The 19,522-nt window shown below is 53.0% G+C and overlaps 10 protein-coding genes across 10 annotated transcripts; 7 read left to right on the top strand and 3 right to left on the bottom strand.

Annotated features, from left to right (window-relative positions):
* Positions 1-264: 264 nt before the first annotated feature.
* CKM354_000803700 (uncharacterized protein) lies at positions 265-1,401 on the top strand (the record flags this gene model as incomplete). The annotated part of the gene is made up of 4 exons (XM_044803403.1): positions 265-267; positions 501-581; positions 638-1,147; positions 1,201-1,401. The coding sequence occupies 4 exons, from the start codon at positions 265-267 to the stop codon at positions 1,399-1,401; spliced, it is 795 nt and encodes a 264-aa protein (XP_044659338.1).
* A 585-nt stretch (positions 1,402-1,986) lies between these two features.
* Positions 1,987-3,524, bottom strand: CKM354_000803800 (uncharacterized protein; the record flags this gene model as incomplete). Its single annotated transcript, XM_044803404.1, has 2 exons — positions 1,987-3,216; positions 3,282-3,524. The coding sequence occupies 2 exons, from the start codon at positions 3,522-3,524 to the stop codon at positions 1,987-1,989; spliced, it is 1,473 nt and encodes a 490-aa protein (XP_044659339.1).
* A 902-nt stretch (positions 3,525-4,426) lies between these two features.
* Positions 4,427-5,905, top strand: CKM354_000803900 (uncharacterized protein; the record flags this gene model as incomplete). Its single annotated transcript, XM_044803405.1, has 1 exon — positions 4,427-5,905. The coding sequence occupies one exon, from the start codon at positions 4,427-4,429 to the stop codon at positions 5,903-5,905; it is 1,479 nt and encodes a 492-aa protein (XP_044659340.1).
* A 502-nt stretch (positions 5,906-6,407) lies between these two features.
* Positions 6,408-8,346, top strand: CKM354_000804000 (uncharacterized protein; the record flags this gene model as incomplete). The annotated part of the gene is made up of 3 exons (XM_044803406.1): positions 6,408-6,455; positions 6,585-6,715; positions 6,771-8,346. The coding sequence occupies 3 exons, from the start codon at positions 6,408-6,410 to the stop codon at positions 8,344-8,346; spliced, it is 1,755 nt and encodes a 584-aa protein (XP_044659341.1).
* A 340-nt stretch (positions 8,347-8,686) lies between these two features.
* On the bottom strand, positions 8,687-10,192 carry CKM354_000804100 (uncharacterized protein; the record flags this gene model as incomplete). The annotated part of the gene is made up of 1 exon (XM_044803407.1): positions 8,687-10,192. One exon carries the CDS (start codon positions 10,190-10,192, stop codon positions 8,687-8,689), a length of 1,506 nt encoding a protein of 501 aa, XP_044659342.1.
* A 499-nt stretch (positions 10,193-10,691) lies between these two features.
* CKM354_000804200 (uncharacterized protein) lies at positions 10,692-11,987 on the top strand (the record flags this gene model as incomplete). The annotated part of the gene is made up of 1 exon (XM_044803408.1): positions 10,692-11,987. The coding sequence occupies one exon, from the start codon at positions 10,692-10,694 to the stop codon at positions 11,985-11,987; it is 1,296 nt and encodes a 431-aa protein (XP_044659343.1).
* Positions 11,988-12,006: 19 nt separating this feature from the next.
* On the top strand, positions 12,007-12,705 carry CKM354_000804300 (uncharacterized protein; the record flags this gene model as incomplete). Its single annotated transcript, XM_044803409.1, has 1 exon — positions 12,007-12,705. The coding sequence occupies one exon, from the start codon at positions 12,007-12,009 to the stop codon at positions 12,703-12,705; it is 699 nt and encodes a 232-aa protein (XP_044659344.1).
* A 1,093-nt stretch (positions 12,706-13,798) lies between these two features.
* Positions 13,799-14,179, top strand: CKM354_000804400 (uncharacterized protein; the record flags this gene model as incomplete). Its single annotated transcript, XM_044803410.1, has 1 exon — positions 13,799-14,179. The coding sequence occupies one exon, from the start codon at positions 13,799-13,801 to the stop codon at positions 14,177-14,179; it is 381 nt and encodes a 126-aa protein (XP_044659345.1).
* Positions 14,180-14,943: 764 nt separating this feature from the next.
* Positions 14,944-17,070, bottom strand: CKM354_000804500 (uncharacterized protein; the record flags this gene model as incomplete). The annotated part of the gene is made up of 6 exons (XM_044803411.1): positions 14,944-15,278; positions 15,335-15,609; positions 15,666-15,979; positions 16,033-16,146; positions 16,256-16,615; positions 16,675-17,070. The coding sequence occupies 6 exons, from the start codon at positions 17,068-17,070 to the stop codon at positions 14,944-14,946; spliced, it is 1,794 nt and encodes a 597-aa protein (XP_044659346.1).
* Positions 17,071-17,967: 897 nt separating this feature from the next.
* Positions 17,968-19,518, top strand: CKM354_000804600 (uncharacterized protein; the record flags this gene model as incomplete). The annotated part of the gene is made up of 1 exon (XM_044803412.1): positions 17,968-19,518. One exon carries the CDS (start codon positions 17,968-17,970, stop codon positions 19,516-19,518), a length of 1,551 nt encoding a protein of 516 aa, XP_044659347.1.
* Between the last annotated feature and the right edge of the window lie 4 nt (positions 19,519-19,522).

A 19,522-nucleotide genomic window follows, 5' to 3' on the forward strand; every position in this document is an offset into this window, starting at 1 on the left:
CCTGGACCGATTGCACTCTGCAATGCTTGGACGGGGACGTTGCTTGCGCGTTTTCGTCGACCCTCCAAGAAAGCTGGCGCAGCTTCCGAATCGGCTCCCAGCCCAAAAAGCGGCTAAACCCCCGGCCCGCACGGGACTCTTGGCGCTGCCCACCAGAACTTCAATTCTGTTTGCGCGCAGCACCGTCTTCTGCTCTGCAAGCTCGTCGAAGCCAGAACAACACCACCCATCACCCTCCCTTCTTCCGAGCAGCACGCCGTCAATATGGTAAGTATCGCACGAACCGGCTAGTCATTTGCCTCTGCTCGCTGATGGACATCTGCGCGATCATTTTCGCACTTTGCGATTCGGCGGGCATGCAAATGGCAATGATCCCAAAATTTTGCATCCACCATCGTCTCTGCGGAGCGATGCGTGTGACTATGGCTTGAGCTGCGTCGGGCAACCGCGCAGTCTCTCTAGAGAAGGCAACAGTCGCTGATTGTTCTTCTCAATGATAGCCTCCAAAAGCTGGTGGAAAGAAGGCCGCTCCGGCTCCTTTCCCTGCCTCCAAGGCCGGTGTTAGCAAGAAGCAGGCCAAGGTATGTCTCTTATTCCCCTCTCGTCTTCGCTGACAGTCTACTCACTGCTTCTGCAGAACCCGCTCATCGAGCGCCGCCCACGCAACTATGGCATTGGCCAGGACATCCAGCCACGCCGCAACCTCTCCCGCATGGTGAAGTGGCCAGAATACGTCCGCCTGCAGCGCCAGCGCAAGATCTTGAACATGCGTCTCAAGGTCCCACCGGCTATCGCTCAGTTCAGCAACACTCTCGACCGCAACACCGCCGCCCAGGCTTTCAAGTTCCTCAACAAGTACCGACCAGAGACCAAGGCCGAGAAGAAAGAGCGTCTGCACAAGGAGGCCACCGCCGTCGCCGAGGGCAAGAAGAAGGAGGATGTCAGCAAGAAGCCATACGCCGTCAAGTACGGTCTCAACCACGTTGTGGCTCTGATCGAGGCCAAGAAGACTGCTCTCGTCCTCATCCCTAACGATGTCGACCCAATCGAGCTCGTTGTCTTCCTCCCGGCTCTCTGCAGGAAGATGGGTGTCCCATACGCCATTGTCAAGGGCAAGGCCCGTCTCGGAACTGTCGTCCACAAGAAGGTGTGTAGAAATGCCGAAATGAGCTATTATGCACACGCTAACATCTGCTCTAGACCGCTGCCGCCCTCGCCATCACCGAGGTCCGCGCCGAGGACAAGAACGAGCTCTCCAAGCTCGTCCAGGCCGTCAAGGAGGGCTACCTCGAGAAGAACGAGGAGGCCAAGCGCCACTGGGGCGGTGGTATCATGGGTGCCAAGTCTCAGGCTGCTACCCGCAAGGCCAAGCAACGGGCCGACCGTGAGATCAAGATCTAAATGTCCTGATCTTCTCTCTTGTGTAGCATACGAAAGCACGGCGTTCAAAAGAGCACGACAAGGGCTGTCTGCTGGGAGGGTTTTAGCTTATGGGAATGATACCACGCTGAATGAAAAAACGGCACTCAATACTGTGGCTGCTCTCCCGCAGCAGGATGTTCATCATGATCTCTTGTCTGTTCGTTTCTCTTCTACCATTCATGCGTCCGTTCATCCATCGAGTCGTTCTGTCAGACGGGTCCTGCATCGCAGTCGTGCGTGTCAGGCCCTCGACCAAAGCTCCGACCTTTGTCCGCGCAAAGCCTACTTTCGAGCGAGTGCTGGGGGTCGCCGGCTCCAATTGTTGTCGCCTGACCATCTGGCCAAGATTTAGGTCGAGGAGCACAGAAGCCTTTCCAGCAAGCATCTCAAGGTCAGTGGCAGAAGCGTCTTACTGTCTTAATTGAGTATTCAGAACGACCTTTCGGCGAAGACAAACCAAGCAGCAGAGAAGTCTCAATGGAGAAAAGTGTGTAATGTGGCGATTATTTTGGTGTCACCATCGCAGCAGTTAATATCAAGAAGTCATCCATGAAGCACACATGGCTACTCCGAAGAAGCTCCTTCCACCACCGTAACCTCCTTCAAAGTGAAATACCGATTCCACACCTCTTCAGTCCTGAAACTTTCTACTTCCGGCTTCAGCAGACCAATATGCACATAACACCCCCTCCCGTCCGGCGGCAATTTCGGACCCACGAAATGCGCGCGTTGAAACTGTGCAGCGAAAGCTCCCAGATCCGTCGTAGTGAAATGCTTGGCTTCGTGGCCGAGATATTCGCCCCAGTCAACAAGAGGACTACCATCACTGTCGTTGTTGAGAAGAAGTTCGGAGTGGTAGAAGCTGGTCAGCGCGACAATTTCAGGTTCGCCAGCGACCATGATGGGCCACCAGGACAGAGAGAAGGGATGCCTTTTGCGAAGAGTGATGACGCCGTGAACATGAGCGGGCGTGACGGCGGACATCGCAGCGCGAATTCGAGAAGCGAGGAGAGGGACGCTGTCGGGTTGGGTGATCTCGCGGACTGTTGCGTAGGCAATGATGAAGTAGGTGAGGTTGCCGACCCATGTTGAGGGGAGGTTCAAGTACTTTCTTGCGTTGTGCGGAATGGTGAACGAGCAGAGCTTATCGAGGTCGGTGAGTTCGCCGGTCGAGACACGAGAGATGATGAGGTTCCGCCAAAGGGCTGCAGAGATGGCATCGTGCGTTGAGACGGGCGATATACTGCTGGCATATTCTTTGATTGCTTGCGCATTCTCCGCTGAGATGTGGTAGTAGTGTGGTTGGAATTGTGGCGGAGACGGTGGCTCGACACCATTGACCTCAGGAGGAGCTTCGTCGTGGGATACCCCCGGTGTGAACAGATCGTCGCCAATAGAATATGCCCCATGATGATGTATGTCTGTCAACCCTTCTGGGACGTCGAACACCGCGCGGCTGGTATCGAGTACATGCGGCGGAAGGTCACCCTGAGTCTCAGTTGCCTTCTTGCAATTCTCGGCTAGAGCTCGCATGATCGCATTCATGCCATTACCATCGGTGAGGTGGTGATATATACAGGAGCTCAAGAGAACGCCCCCTTCAATAAAATTCAACTGAAATTTCGACACGGCAGCAGGTTCGGGCATGATAGGTCCTTCAATTGGCATGATCTCCGAGTCTCTGAACTCTGACAGCGGGAATCCAGAGCTTTCCAGTTGTTTGAAACTGGGCATGCTTGCAGTCAAGTCTTTGATGACAAGCTCAATGCCTTTGCCAGTTGCCAGCTCCCTCCACTAAATAGATCGTTAGCCCAATGTAAATTTCAGGTCCGAATATTTCCGCTTGCAGATATACTCACAGGCTTGGAAGGGTCGTGTAGAGCAGCATTTTGCACGACTATTGATGTTGCACCTAGCTCCGGCGTCCCCTGTACCAGTGCGTTCAGAGCACGCTGGAATATGTCAACGACCTTGTCCTGGCTCGAGCTCTGTGGAAGTTCAAAGCACAAGACACGTCGAGAATACAACCCAGGGAGCCAGATGTCGTTAGGAACTAACTTGAGTGATGGCTTCGGTCCCGTGAGAAATATGCTTCCGGTCATGATGAACGATTCCTTGTAGCAGCCTCGAAGAGAACAAAGGTGCAACTGAGACGTCGTTGTCTTCAAGGTTCTTGGAGCGTAAACTTATGCGCCTGATGGAGAAGCAACACTTGGCAATTCGTCGTCTCGACCACACGGCGATATGTTACGATATATGTAGTCGCGCAGGATTCAGCCCCGGGCAGTTGCTTACATGCCGAATCCTTCGAGGTCTATTAGGTTTTACAGACAAGAAGAAGAAGCTAGGGCTTGTGACGTTCGATGACCTTCCTATTGGAACTCTCATGCGGCTGAAGCACTTGTCGCTGAGGAATCGAAGTTTGCAGCAACAGTTATACGCCCTGTTGTGCTTCATCTAGCCGGAGGCTGAGGAGTGAGGAAGTGTGCCACTCGGCCTGCAGCTTTGTGCAACAGTAGCTGCCACTTTTGCCGATCATTCCGCCCTTGCAGCATCGCCTCGGGCGGCAGATTAGACTGGATTCGCATCAGTGATAGAACTGCGTTTACGACTGGACGAGCCTTGAAGATGTCGGTCAGTGAAGTTGAGAAGGAGCGGCCTCGTGCTTCAAGTCCTGTCTCGGGACAGTGCGATAGGCAGCTGTGGGGTGAGCTTTGTTCTTGTGGTGTGGCAGCTTGAGCTCCCGATAAGCTCACATCGATTGGCAGTTATTGGCACGCCCTTTGCAACTGGGCGCGAGGTCAGGACATAGTCTAGGGTACGCCACAGATAGGCACACGACGTACAGAATTGCCGTTTATGGAGAGCAAGTCCAATCGCGCTTCCCCTCCCAACGAAGCTGCTACCTTGGCGTCTAAGACGACCGTGTTAGATAGGGAAGACCTCTCGCACGACCGCACCTACGTGAGTTCAAGCTGGAGTACTTCATCAAGCCTGAGCTATCATGCCCTCTTTCGCCATCTGGGCCTTGCTGGCCGTGCTGACCGGATATGTGCTCTACTTCGCGATTAACGCTCCAGCAAGGCAGAGGCTTGCCGACAGATTAGGCCTTCAGCGAAGGCGCTGTTCTGTTGCAACGACACCACCACGAGATCTGCCTCCGAAGCCCATCGCGGAGGTCGATGCGAACGCGTTATACGTTCAGGCGTTTCCGCCACATCGCCGAAACACTTTGGCAGAGCTCCGATCGTCAGCAGACAGTCAGCTCTCCAGACCTCTGCACACACTCGCCCAGCTTCCAGCGGATCATGCGAGATTGCTTCCAGACAAGGCGTCGCCGGACCTGCTCCTACATGCACTTCACACCACCCCCACAGGCTTCACTCTAACTGAGATTGAGGAGCTCGGGGAGTTTCCAGACTATGCCACTCTCAGTGGAGTTCCGTTGCCCAAAGCCAACGATGAGTTTGACATTGCTACCGCACTATCGAGGCCGTACCGTCCGTTTAGGTGGGCTTATCACCAGACGATGTCCATCACAAAGATGGAACCCGACTGGTGGCTCGAGCTGAACCAGGAATACGCAGACACGATCAGGTGGCGAGTGCAGACTTTCGAGGAGCAACGTGACACCGTGTTGCAGACTCTTCCGGGTTCCGAGGTCGCCACGAGAGAATTGATGGAAATGTGCTTGCAGTTTCTGTGCGCAAGATATCCGCATTACTTTCATCTTGATCGGGAGAATATGATATTCCATAACCACATTTTGAAGACTCAGACTGACTTGGCCTCTACGCCGCCGATGCTTGTACTGCTCCACAATGTTCCGGAAGACTTTGCCATCATGCTGAGGGATCCTGAGACTGGTTTGTACACCTTTCGAAGTGGTATGATCATGTCGAGCTTGGGATGGTCCTTAGGCACAAAAATTGGTCTAAAGCTGAGCGACATTCACAAACCCGTTCCGGACTACAAGGAGAAGATGGAGTTTTCAATGGATAGGTATTTCTCCAAAAAGCCAACTGACAAGCCGATCCAGCGCGGCTCTTGGGGTCTGGAGGTTGATAGACCGTTGTTCATGCCTCCTGGCGATCCGCATAGCATTGTCCGGGAAGCCCAGAATTCTGATCACTCAATTGACCGCATGCACTTGAGAGTAGACTGGCAGACACTGCGGCGCCTACCTCTTTCGGGAGCCATTGTGTTCAACTTCAAAGGACTCTTCACGCCCGTGACGGAGTTCCGAGACGAGCCATATATCCCGTCATTGGTGCTCAAGGTCCTAAAGGAAGGGAAGCAGAGTATCATGGAGTACAAAGATACGTGGCATACCGAGCATGTCGTAATTCCATACCTAGAGCAATGCGAGAAGGAGCAACTCGAGAAGGGTATGATTGCAGCAGATTGGAAGCCGGAGACGCTGGACGAGTCGCCTTTCTTTCCTGGCTGGGAGGAGAAGTGGCATAGACAGCAAGGATTCTGACCAGGTCGGGCGGGTGAACGCAAACGCGTAGTGGCTGGGTTGTGGATCACTCATCAATGCTGATGGTCAGCATCCCCATCAACCTCACCTGTGATAGTCGCGCGTGTATTATGTTTCTGTGCAACAACCCGCCTCAATTCAGTATCTTGCTTGTGCATAAACAGTACAGAACTCGTCAAGTTGGCATGTCGACGCGTGCTGCTGGTCGGATGCACTTCGGCTCCACACAACTCCGCTTTTTGGAGAGCTGCAGCTCCTCATTCCCACTCGCGCCTCGCGGTTCGACATCCACCAAACGACTCGAGTGGCTCTGCAAGTCATCCGAGGGTAAAGCAAATGGCGGTACGCGACGTGTACCGCAAGGCAAGTATTCCGCAGATCCACTAGAGCACCTCTCCTCCATGATCTACATTCATCCTAGTTCATCTTCCTCTTGACTTCATACTTTCTGTATTTCTATTCTCCTTGAGCACCAGCAGTACTACTCATACGTCAGCTCACAATGACAGGGGACAAGCCGTGGCCAGAAGTGCCAATTGGCAACCAGAATGTAAGCCTCGCCGAAGCACGACTCTCTGCGGCTACAGACTTGGACGGCGGTGGACCGCTGGACGAGAGATCTGATGAACCCTTATCGAACTCCTTGAGAATATGCTAACATTGTATTGATGACCACCAGCATGCAAATGCCGCTGTTGTCATCATTGGTGGAGGCATCTCCGGCATGTGTGTCGCCATTGACTTGATCAAACGAAACAACTGCCGGAACTTCATTCTGGTCGAAAAGAGTGCTGGTATCGGAGGAACATGGTATGCTACAGCACTGTATTTAGCGACATACACACATCCATACTGACTTTCCAAGGCTCGACAATAAATATCCAGGATGCTGCTGCGACGTTTGGTCCACTCTATACTCGTACAGCTTCGCAAAGAACCCCGACTGGACGCGCGAGTATCCTGGTCAAGAGGAGATTTTGCAATACCTTATGAAGGTGGCTCAAGAATACCAACTATACCCACATTTCCGATTTAATACGAGCGTCGAAGGCGCGACATGGGATGATGAGCAGAAGAAGTGGATTGTTAGCGTCAAGACCGCTCCTGGTTCAAAAGAGGCAGAGTTCAACCCAGCATATGACATCAAGGCGGACTTCGTGGTATCGGGTGTCGGACAACTCAACCAGCCCAAGTGGCCTGAGATCCCTGGTATCGATGAGTGGGATGGCAAGAAGATGCACTCTGCTCGATGGGACTGGTCGTACGACCTCGAGGGCAAGAAAATTGCTATGATTGGCAATGGCTGTACCAGTGTCCAGATCTTGCCAGAGATCGCCAAAGTTGCAAAGCACGTCACAATCTTCCAGAGAACACCAAACTGGGTCGTGCCTCGCCTCGACGCCCCGGTATCGCCTGTGATGCGATCCGTCTTACGATATGTGCCTGGCGCGATGTCACGGAAGAGAGCAGCCCAGATGGACTTCCGGGAAAGCACACATGGTTTCATCTCACAAAAGGACGAAGCGCTAGGCCAGGCGTTCACGGATGCACACAAGCAGATGCTAGAATCACAGCTGGCTAATCGTCCAGAGCTGTGGGACAAGCTCACGCCAAAGTACAAGCTAGGATGCAAGCGAATCATCATCTCAGATGACTACTTTCCAGCCATCGCACGAGACAACGTAAGCCTTGAAACACGCTCAATCGACAGCATTCAGGGCAGCCAAGTCAAAGTCAAGAACGACAACGGCGAAGTCGCCGACAGCCTCGAAGGCGGCTACGACCTCCTCGTCTGCGCCACAGGTTTTAAAACTACTCAATTCCTCCACCCCATCGAATTCACCGGCCTCAACGGCCGCACCCTATCCGACGTCTGGAAAGACGGCGCTCAAGCCCTCTATGGCATGACAGTCGAAGACATCCCCAACTTCGGAATGCTCTACGGACCCAACACAAACCTAGGACATAACTCCATCATCCTCATGATCGAAGCCCAAAGCCGCTACATCAACGGCTTAATCAAACCTGTTCTCGAAGCACGCAAGAACGGCAAAGCTTTGGCTTTGACTCCAAAGAAACAAGCTCTGAAAGAGTTCAACGAGACGATTCAGCATGAATTGCAGAACTCTGCTTTCAATGATCCGAATTGCAATTCGTGGTACAAGAATGAAAAGGGTCTGATTACGAATAATTGGAGTAGGACTGTTGTGGAGTATCAGCAGATGGTTGAGGATGTCAATTATGAACGCGATTTCGAGGCTCATGGTAGTGGGAAGGAGTATGTGCAGAGGAGGGAGAAATTGCATGTTGGGAGGGTGAAGGAAGAGACTGTGGTTTCGGATAGGACGTTGTTGGTTATGGGTGCTGTGAGCTCGGCTGCGCTTGTGGGAGGTTGGGTGCTAAGGAATTCAAAGTACTTGCAGGGCTTGAGGGCGAGGTAGATGGGGTGGTTTGAGTGAAGGTCATATGGGAGGTGTTGTCATGATAGTATGAGTTTATGTTGTTAAGTTAGGAGTCGTTTGGATAACAGAGCTATCAAATGGGCTATATGAAACGCTCCTTTCGTGTCAACAGAACGCGTCATCGCCCTTCTTTTCAGAGTCCAAGGTAGACTGTTTCGACGCACCTTACTGATCGTCTTTTGCCTCAGAATATTCACATTGCGCCAGATGTTCTAGTTAAACCTCGGAGTCAAACAACTTGTGTGCCAAATCCGCGCACACAAAGCAAGACTTGTGACTGTTCTGCAACGATTCTTTCTGTGAACGTAGCACTTCAAGGTCAGAAACCGCCTTCCTCGAACTGCAATCTGGTCTTCTCCACCACTTCCATTGGCAGCACAAAGACAGGATGCACAGGCAAGACCAAGTCTTCCTTGTCAATCGCCCATGCATTCATCTCTTCGTTGGAAGGTCCTTCGGCCTTCCACTGGAAAGCAGCAGCTAATCTGCCGCTCTCATCGACGGTCTCGCCTTTCACATCGTATTGGAAGTGATTCATCGCCGCACTCAGACCAGCCAGCGAGTAGCATGTATGGTAGGCATCAGGTCTCGTGGAAGGCTTGTCTCTCATGCCGCCGCGCTTGCCAGGTTGTTGACCGCAGCAGAGCAAGTATCTGATTTGACCTGCTCGACTCCAGAGGTCGATTTGCTTGCCTTTGTGGTTCGGTCCTGCGATTGCTGCTTGAATCAGTGACCAGCAGCTACCGACCCAGTGACTGTAGCATGCATCCACGAGCTTGTTTGTACGCCCAGCGAACCCTCCTTCAGGTGAGGCTTGGATACCTGCGAGCCAGGAGAGTAGAGAGTCAATGTTGAGATATCTGGGAATGCTTCGGTGAGGAGCATCGATAATGCTCAGGCATGCCAAGGCACAGAATGCGTAGGCTCCGTGAGCTTCATTGGTTGGTGCGCCTGCGATGCCACCTTCGTAGGTTTGGCATCTTCCAACCCATTCTCCGAGGCCATCGAGGAATGTCGTCAGACCTGCCTTGCGAGCTGGTGCGTCTGGTGGCAGTTCGAGGGGCAAGTTGAGGAGCGTGATAGCGGTCATTGCGCAGTATGCTCCACGAATATCTTCCTCAGCATCAAGAGCCATTCGAAATCCACCATCTGTTTGCTTCACCTGGCCCAGAAAGTGCCACATCGCCTTACGATCGACGACTTCTAGACCACCGACAGCGGAGAGCGCGAGTAGAGTCGCGTACGTTGCCGCGCAGTGACTGAGTTGCCCGTGTCCGCCGCCAAAGCCTCCCGATCGATTTTGAAGAGGTGTGACAGTCTCCATTAAACGTTGCTTGTACTTTGTCACATCGTTGCCCATGAAGGTAAGCCCAGCCATTACCCAGTAGAAGACCCAGGGCCGCGATGCGTCCATGGCAACGTACGGAGCCGGAAGGCCAGTCAGCCAGTCTTTGAGGAAATACGCATGCTTGTTTCGATTCAAATTAGGAATGCCGTGACTGTTGAGGGGCAGCCCCAGTGGCTCGTCACCTGTCAAAAGCGCTAGACATTCTGCTTCTGTCTTTGCTTGCGCCTCCGAAGTGGTTGTCTGCAGATCGTCTGGAATCAAGTTGAAGATCTCGCGATGCAGCAGCCAAGGTGGTAAAGTGAGTGGCTTCGACGGCTTCAGAAATGGTTTGCCTGGGAAAGGCACACCATCGATTCCATCTGACTCGACATCTTCGTAGTCAGAGTCATCGTCGTCGGACGGCAATTCTTCAACTCTTGTATCCTTGATCGCTTCATCCAGTGTGTCTTCGGCGTCTGTCTCTCGAAGCTCGACCATGATTTCGGTATTGGCTTGTCAAACTGTTGTCTTCCCCTGACAAGAAGCTGGCAACTTTTGTGTAGTGGTCGAACAAAGATCGCTTGGAGTTCGGCGATTGCTTAGTATTGTTTGCCTGGCATGTCGAACATGCCCGTTTCTGGGCGCGCGAAGAACAGGAATATGATGAGATCCCAAGCCTTGAGAAACGCTTTATCTTACCAACAATGTCGTCGAACTATTCCTCTCGCCGTCAGCAGAAGTCATGTAGGCCAAGAGTGTTGTGCAGTGAATGTGACTTTGAGTTTGGTGAAGCTCGCCTAAGCCGCGTCCCACGACCTTTGGCAGCCATAGTGATGTCGGATCTGCCTTAGTCGTCATCGCGTCTTCCACGAAATGAAGCTCACCACAACCACATCAACGACGGCCTCCGCCGACGTCTCACTCTCCCACATCCTCGACATGTGATAGCCACGCCGAGCAGCCCCCGAGCTGCAAACATCATACACCGTCCAGCAACATGGCACGCAACACAGACGCCCCGCGGCGCATTCTGCCATTCCGCATCCCCATATTCCGCGTCTTCTACAGCTTGACATATACGACGCTATACTTCCTGACGCTCGTCTTCCTGGCCATTAGTCCCGTCACCATGATCTATTCGTCCATTACACAGTCGGCAGTCCAATACACCTTCATGATCGGCGGCGTCTACGTTCTCACGGCCATCATCGCTACAGTCCTCTACAGCGGTCGGCTTTACACGAACCGAAGAGTTCTGTCTGATATCGGCAAGCCATACATTCCGGTTGAGGATGGCGAAGTGAGCAGGCTGGTGCGAAAGATGATTGTTAAGCAGCTGGATAGGAGCGCCACTGTGGCATGGGAGAGCCGACCGCGGGACTTGTACGGCGAGATTCTGCTTGCTGGGCAACAGGGCATTCTCCCCAATGATTCGGATAGCGTAAACGTCAACGAATACACTGTGGGATCGATCATACAGGTGGATCCTGCTAATCCGCCATGGGGAGATATACAGCATCCGGGATGGTCGTCTCCAAGTCATCGCCCTGGCAACAAGAACCCTGACGTGCGCTTTGCAGAGGTCGTTGCAGAGCTGCCAAATCTCATCGAGGCCCGAGCCGTGTCCCTTGCTCCTCCAGATCCCATAATGACTCCGGTTCAAGGCCAGCCACGAGTTGCAGATCCCGCGGTTGTTGATCTGTTGACCAGACCAAAGAACATGCCATTACGCGACTATATGACCCAACTAGGACTCTTGAGCCTCATTCAGCCACCAGAGATTGGACAGATATTCGTCTCACAGTATGAGAGAGCTCGTTTTGGTTTCTCACCGGTAACGATGGGCGAGTTCGATAAGCTCATGGCCACGTTCGCGGGGCTTCTGGCTGGCATGAACACGCTCGATCCGGCGATTGTAGAGGAGATTCGCCTTCAGAACAGCGATAAGGTCTCGATGCTGGATGTGCCGTTGTTGTCTCTGCCGCAAGATGCAACAAATGATGGTGAGTCCGAGATCTCAGCACGAGTCGGCACACCACAATCGAGCGTGATGAGTCCAGTGACAGCGCGGGAAGGCTACACACCTCGCATCAATACTCCCTATCTCTCCGACAACAGCGGCAGTCGAGATAGTCTGGGATCTGTGCTCAGACACACTCCGGTCGAGCGAAACACTCCTTCACGAATGACTGACAACCGGGAATCATTCTACACCGTGCAAAGCCTGAGCTCTTCAACGTTGCCAAGTGACTCGGGTAGTGTTCTTGTTCACGACCTGGAGAACGGCGGCTGAAAAATGGCAGCTGTGCACAATGGAAGGAGTGCGGCGCGCAAACATTCACGGATGTAATCTTTTGCAACAGTTTGTATTTAAGACACTGATTGTTCATCGTGGCCAGCAGGATCTGCATGATCTTGCACACTTGGCGTCGCGGCACTTACAGCAACATACCGAAGTCGCGATGCTGCACAGAGAACCCGCTATTATGTCTGCCAACAGCTCGACGCATGCTGTCCCACAGACGATGCGCCCGAAAGACGTTGTAGCTCCATCGACCGAAATCACCGCAACCCTCAGCCCAGCATCAGTATGGCCAGCGAGCCGGCGTGGCGCGACAGTGGCGTCAATAGCGAGCGAAGTGAAGCGAGATCTCACTGGCGCTATTGCCATATACGGCGCTTCGAGCGACTGCCATCACGCACTTTTCTGCCGCTACCTTGGCCTTGCCGAAAGACTCCGCGATAAAGTTGCAGGGAACATGATGACCACATCGGGAAGCCTAGAGTGCGTCGCTGAAACTCTGGCAGCGGCTGCCACGAAGCTCAATGCCGCAGAAGTGGCACACGGATACCCGATTTCCGCACTGGATGAGGGAGGGCTGCGAGAAGTGCAGCACGATATCCGCGAAGCAGGGGAGACTGTCCATTATGTCCGCGCGAGGATCGATCGCCTTGAAAAGGCCATTCAAAGACTAGAGACAGCGAACGAGGAACAGCTTTTCCAACCTTGATCTGCATGGTGCACATCAAAGCCTGGATCTGAATTACCCTGCTGAGCTCCGGAATTCAGCTGAAAGTCTCTACTCGCATCCTCTGACTCCTCCGGTTTGGTTGGATGCAATATCGCATATCGCTGTTGAGCAACAGCAGTGATGGATTCTGATTGGATAACGGCTCATAGTTCATGAACAACATGGAATCTCGGGACTTGCTCCGACTGCGACCGCACTTCTTTCTCATGTGAAGAATGCTGCGCGTCTTGCTAGATATCACCCAATTGCGACCCCTTCGCCACTAGTCATGCTTGTGTACATCTCGTTCCTTCCAGCAGCGATAGCTTGTCAACGAGATCTGCACTGCATCGCACTGCAACAAACAGCACCTCGCCATCGAAGCACAAGCAAAGGGAGCAAAATGCCCTCATCTGCCAACAAGAAGTTTGGCCAGCCTGCCCAGTCCGGCAGCAACAGCAAACCTGCCGTTGCGGTATTGCCACATTTTGCAGCCTGGTCAAGGCCCTGGCTAAGTCCCTCTGGTTCGATCACTGCGTGCGGGAGGAGATCCGGGGTGAGTGTATTCACTCGTTGCTGAATGCGACAGCCCATAGTGTACTCCATTTCACTTCACGATACCTCTCATGCGTCTGCCCTATCACTTCCTCTCTTCATTCGCTTCTCCAGCCTAGGTAACACAACAGCGATCGTGGAGACACGATCGTTTCACAAACTTCGTCATCACTGTTTCCTTAGCAATCAAGCAAATGCCATGTCGTAGCTCCTTTATGATAACGCCCGCCCTCCTCGGAAGCTCACTCATAAGTTTTTACCTCATCCTCGCTGCATGACATAGGCCTGGTCAGCGGATCCGAGCATATGATATAATCTTCGGTTGAGCAACGGCAAGCTAGATCTAAAACTGACGCCCTCACCGACCTTGGCATCGGTACCGGAGTTCAGCCAATGCACAGTCGATCCAAATCGCATCATCGCTGAGAGTGATCGATAAATATCATAGACGAGTTGAACGCGAGAAAAAAGCGGAGGAAAACGCCACACGAGGTTGGCATGCCGAACAGCCATAGAAGCGAGGAGCGACACAATCCGAATGTCCTCACAAGATCTCCCACACAGGATCAAAATTACTCACGGCAAGAACACAACAGCTGCAGAATCGCCGAAAATCGAGACCGCCAAGAAGCTACGGACGCTGCCACTTATCGCAGATGTCTTTTCGAAGATGTCAACATCGACGGCTGAAGACAAGATCTCGTCGAATACGACTATTACGCTCGCATCGTTGAATTATTCCTCAGGAAGCAATGGCAACGAGAAGTACACGAATGACAGTAGCGGCGACAAAGACAAACTGCAGCCAATGTATCCTCCCACAGTCGATGGAGCAGCAGCCGATACTGCGTGGACAGCAGCGTTGTACAAATCTGACTGGAATGCCAAAGGGGCAAAATTTCTGGCTGAGGGGAAGTAGTGAAGGTCTCGAAGCATTGCTGCATTGAGCAGCATACTTTCCACGAACAAAATCGCCATCCTTACAATGCTACGTGAGAAGATGCTAGAACCTGTCATCTTCACGAAGGATATTCGTCTGCGAGCGTTAGTGCACAGGGAGAGTCGCCTCTCCTTGTCATGAAGAGGGCAACAGTTGAGACGTCTCTGGAGGATATAAGAAGTTCTGCCAGCGGCCGGCATGCTGTCAGAAGTTCCACCAAGCAACAGAAGAGACGGACAACGAGTGCCACCACCCTTGATTCAATGGAAAGAAAGGCACCATGTCGGACAACAAACTCCCGCCTATGAAGAACCCTCCTACTGCCCCGACCGGCTTTGCAAAACCCCATGCAAGGGAGCCGAAGACCGAGGCGGGAGGCTGGGCAGACACGTTTTGGACGGCGGCGCTGTACAAACAGCATTGGAATAAGAAAGGGGCAGAGTATGTGGCGCGGGGGAAGTGATGATGAAAGGGCGCAGATGAGTTCTATTCAGCAGGAGCCGAAGTGTTGACAGGATTTGTTTCGACCATCAGGAAGCAGATCGAATTGCTGAGCACGTTGAGGAGGCCTCTTGACAGCGTAAGGCCATGTAACAATGTTGCGGAAAAGTGTATTATCAAGCGATGATATCTTCAGTCGATAGCCGCAGTCTCTATGTGTGATCTCTCACGCCAACATGGGTCCTACTATCAAAGTACATATGTAGATCATTGACAATCCCGCTCCTTTCACAACATCCATGCTAGCTTTCCGCAAACTTGCTCCGCGCCCTCAATTTGGCGCCGAAGAAGTACAGAATATACACACCTGCCGAGCAGCCGCAGCATAGACCAGCAAGGAGTGTGACACCCTTGTCTACACCCAGGTTGTCGAACATCGGAGTCGAAAAGAGAATAGCAGCTGCGGCGAGCATTGCTCTCGAGAATCCGTTCGCTGCGAACAAAGACCCGGCATATTTGGGATAGGTGAAGGGAAGATAGACCAACATGCACTGGGAGATGATGAAGACTCCAGTGATTGTGATGACGACGCCAATGAGGGGCGCGATCCAGTGTATAGATTCGCGGGACGTCCATGCTGTGAAAATGCTTAGTAAGTGACTCCTAAATCCATTTCGCAAAAATTCCACTCACCATACAAGAATAGCCCTGCCGGGATGAACCAAGTGAAGATCAGGCCAGGCACGAGTCGTGCTTCAGGTGGCGGCATGACTCCTGTAGCCATGATCTCAGAAAACTTCTTGTCAGCGTAGAAGTGGAAAAAGCCCACCCAGGCTAAGAAGCCAGTGGTGACGCCCACAGCGATCGACAGAAAGGCGACTCCCATGATGCCGAATCTGAAATTGTACACCTCGCCAAAGACCTTGGGGAATGACTCGAAATAGGAGTAGTAGATCCCATACGTGAGTCTGCCAGCAGCGTCAGCCTTGCAAGAAATTCAGTGTCTGGAGGTATCATTCATTACCCTGTGTATACGGTCGTAAAGAGCACAGCGGGATCTTTTGCATTGATTTCCCACGGTTTTATGAGGGCATCATGCAAAACAGCTTTTCTGCTCTTCTTGCGCTGCCGCACTTCGCATTCGGCTTTGAGATCTGAGCGGCCGGTCAACTTGCGAAGTCGTTTCGCGCGCTCCCGCAAGATCCAGTCCGCTGAAGTCTCTGGCAGGGTGAAGAACATCAGCAAAAAAACAGGTCCGCTGATCCAGAGCAGTTCCCAGAATGGCCAGCGCCAGTCTTCGCCCACTACGGCGAAGTTGCCAATCACCGGGCCCAACGCCTATACAATGGTCAATGTGTGCGGAGGCTTTTGTTGTGATGTGCAGATCTTACAGGGCCGCATGAAGCGCCCGCGACCCAGAGCGCGATCGCGTATGGCATCGCAATTGGACCGCAGAAGTCGCCGTAGCTGGCGCCGCCGGATGCGAGAGCTGGACTGCCAAAGGCCTGCAAGCGGTCATCGTCAGTCAGCGCGCGTCTCAGCCAACATTTGTGGCTAAATTGAGTCCGATGGAAGACTGCTCCACTCGAAGCCTCGAGTGACATTCCAACTTACACCTGTGAGGAGTCGCAGCACAAGCATGCCAGCATAATGATCAACCATGGCGGTTGGAACGCACAGGATCACAAAGATAGCCATGCCAATGACATATGGCGGATTGCGTCCGATTGACGGAATTTCGGATAGTGGTGAAAGGACGATCGGTCCCAGGCCATAGCCAACGACGTACAAGGCCATACCCACAGATGCTCCGACGGTGCTCAGGTTCCACTTCTCTTTCATGGCTGGGATTGAGGAAGTGTAAAGCGACGCGCCGATATAGACAGCGAGGGTGTAGACAAGGATAACAGCACCAACCCACGTCTTCTTTGTGTTGCTCCAGTTGTGAGGATTAGCTGGGTCAGTGTCGGAGTACTATAACAACAGTCAGTAAGCACATTGGCCAGACGAGATTCTGCTGGAGCTGCATCTACCCAGGTCACGATGGTGGTGCTATCATTACTCGGCTGAGCAGCGAGTGGCTGAGAATTCTTTTCGATATCGACGTCAGTGAACTCCTCTTGCTGATCGCCGTCCCAACGGAAACCGTTTAGTTGCGCAGATGGTGCCTCGGAAGGAATGTCAGATCTTCGCTTCTCATCGAACTCGGACGGGATGTCTGATTTGCGTCTGTCGTCAGGCTCAGATGGGATCTCTGAGTGGCGCTTGTCAACATGGTCGCTATGATGGTCTGGAGTGGAGGACGAGATCGGTGCGTATTTAGCAGGGAGCACAAAGCTTTGTCCTTCTTCTGGCGCAGGGAATAATCGTCCGCTCGAGATGAATCGAGCAACTTGGCCGAAGGGAGCGTCTCTGATAGTGTCATACATGGAGAGCACAGCTTCGCGTGCAGTGAGTGGGAATGGAACGTGTGTCAGAGATGCATGACAGGAAACGCCATGGAAAGATATACTTGAGTCGATGAGGGCAGTACCGGCCCTGTTCGATCTCTGCAGGAGACATAAGGCTTCACGCCATTCTCTGACAAAAGCTGTGCAGATGCCGCGTACAGAGCTCTGGCTACTATGGCCAATAGAATGTCCTGGATAGGTGAAGCGTGAGTTGGGTACATGCGTAGCCTGCACTGCTCAAGTACTGGCCCTCTGTTCGACCATGTGCGCATTCGTGGCTGTACCTAGTCCGCAGGCACGCCGGATGCCATCGGAGAAGTGATATGTTGCACTGATATGCCACCCGGTGGCTCAGTGATCTCGGACATAAAGGCGGCTTACTGATCTTGAACGCCATGCTATGTCGCTTACGAGCGGTCCGGCGCGCGCAGCTTCGACAACAGCCCGTACTGACGATAGGCAAGGCCCTTATGCTGCTAACTTGGCACGAGTATCAGAGGAGGGCATGCTTGTCGTTGCTTGTGCTGATGTCAGGCTCGGACCCGCTCATACTCTTCTTGGACATATTGTCATCAACCTTCTCGGCAGGCGGACATTCGCAGTCTGCGAAGAGCGAGACAGCGTGGCGTTGCGATGTTCGCTGTGATGTGGTGCCGAAGGTGGTGGAAGGTTAATTGCATGTGTTGGGGAAGAAGCGTGGTGATGACGGACCGGAATTCGCTCCGCTTGTGACTTGTGATGAGGTGGGGCTGCGAGGCACATGTTTTGTGCTTCGAGAAGCTCGCAGAAGGAGCAGATCTCGAGCAGCAGTTTCATTGACCAGACGAAGCCTGCCTGCTAGACATATTCCGGACTGTGAAGAGTAACACCGCCACTATGCCCGTCGACTACAGCAAATGGGACGCGCTCGAGCTGAGCGACGACAGCGACATCGAAGTACACCCCAACGTGGACAAGCGATCCTTCATCCGCGCCAAGCAGAACCAGATTCACCAACAACGCCTGGAACGAAAGCATCGCATCACCACCCTCAAGTACGAACGCGTCGTGAACGATGGCCTACTCCTCCGGATCGACGCCCTTCTCAAGGCCCTCAACAACCACAAGCAGGAGGTGCAGGACAAGAAGGACACCGAGGGCATCGACGAGGTCGTGTTCGAGAGCCTGACCGATGTCGTGGGCGACACCAGCCTCGGGGAGGACCACCCGCCTGGGCCTCCGCCAGGAGTACACTCCAAAGAAGAGCAGCCAAGCTATAGCAAGATGATGGGCGCATTGGTCGACCAGGTCAAGTCCGAAGTCGACAAGTCCAATGCACAAGGTGCCGGCAGATACGATGCATACATCCGTGAGATTGAGGGACACAACGGAAAGGTCAAGGGCCTGCAAAAAGACCTCAACGTGGAGCTGTCGAAGTTGGAGAAGGAGGAAAGCAGTAAAATCACCAGCGAGTCAATACACACCGGCTTCGATACATCACACGTTGCAAAAGCAAAAGCCGAGGAGGCACAAGCAGCGGCTAAAAAGACCGAGAAGAGACCTGAGTTGCTAAACGCAGGCAGTGTGCAGCAGATCGGAGGTCCAGCTTCAGGCTACGAAGCAGGCGCAGAAGACAACTCACTTAACCCTGCCCCTGGTGAGGATGAGGATGACATCCAAGAGGCTGCACCGATCGCAAAGAAATTCGGTGCAATCGCATACGGTGACTACAAGACCAGCTTAGCCTTCATCTCGTCCAATCCCAGCATCATGTCCGAAAAGCACACCGATGGTCTGCTTGTGGAAGCTTTCACAGCCCAACAGAACGCCAAGACCAAGAAGGAAGAAGACTACGCGCGACAATGCGTTCACCAGGCGCTTCTACTTCAATACTGCCGCCAATTGGGCAAAGACGGCGTTGGATTGTTCTTCCAACGTGTGCAGACGCCCAACCACCAAGCACGCAAGCTCTTCCTGGATGATGTCAATTCGACCTACGCACGAATCCGATCACGCACAGCCGAGTTGGCGAAGCAACAAGCGGAGGAAGATAGCGGTGACAAGGAGCAGATCCAACTTCATGCTGTTGATCCAAATACCACAATCAACATCGTTACGCCACCTCCGATGGATCAATGCCAGACGGAAGACGAGAAAGCCGCGAGAACAATCTTTGAAAGTTTCCCACCTGGTCTACAGCGAGCGCTAGAAACGGGAAGTCTGGACAAAGTCAATGATGTGCTGGGCAAGATGAGCGTGCAAGAAGCCGAAGAGGTGGTAGAGCTGCTGGGCAACGGCGGTATGTTGAGCTTACAGGAAGGAGTGATCGATGCAACGACCGACGAGGGCAAGAAGACGATCGAGGAAATTGAGCGGACGCACAAGATGCCGGGACAGCAACAGCAGCAGCAGCAGGACAGAGTGGTTGAAGTCGAAGACATGGACTGATATG

Source organism: Cercospora kikuchii, assembly GCF_019650295.1.
Source record: "Cercospora kikuchii DNA, contig_00005, whole genome shotgun sequence".
Taxonomy (NCBI): domain Eukaryota; kingdom Fungi; phylum Ascomycota; class Dothideomycetes; order Mycosphaerellales; family Mycosphaerellaceae; genus Cercospora; species Cercospora kikuchii.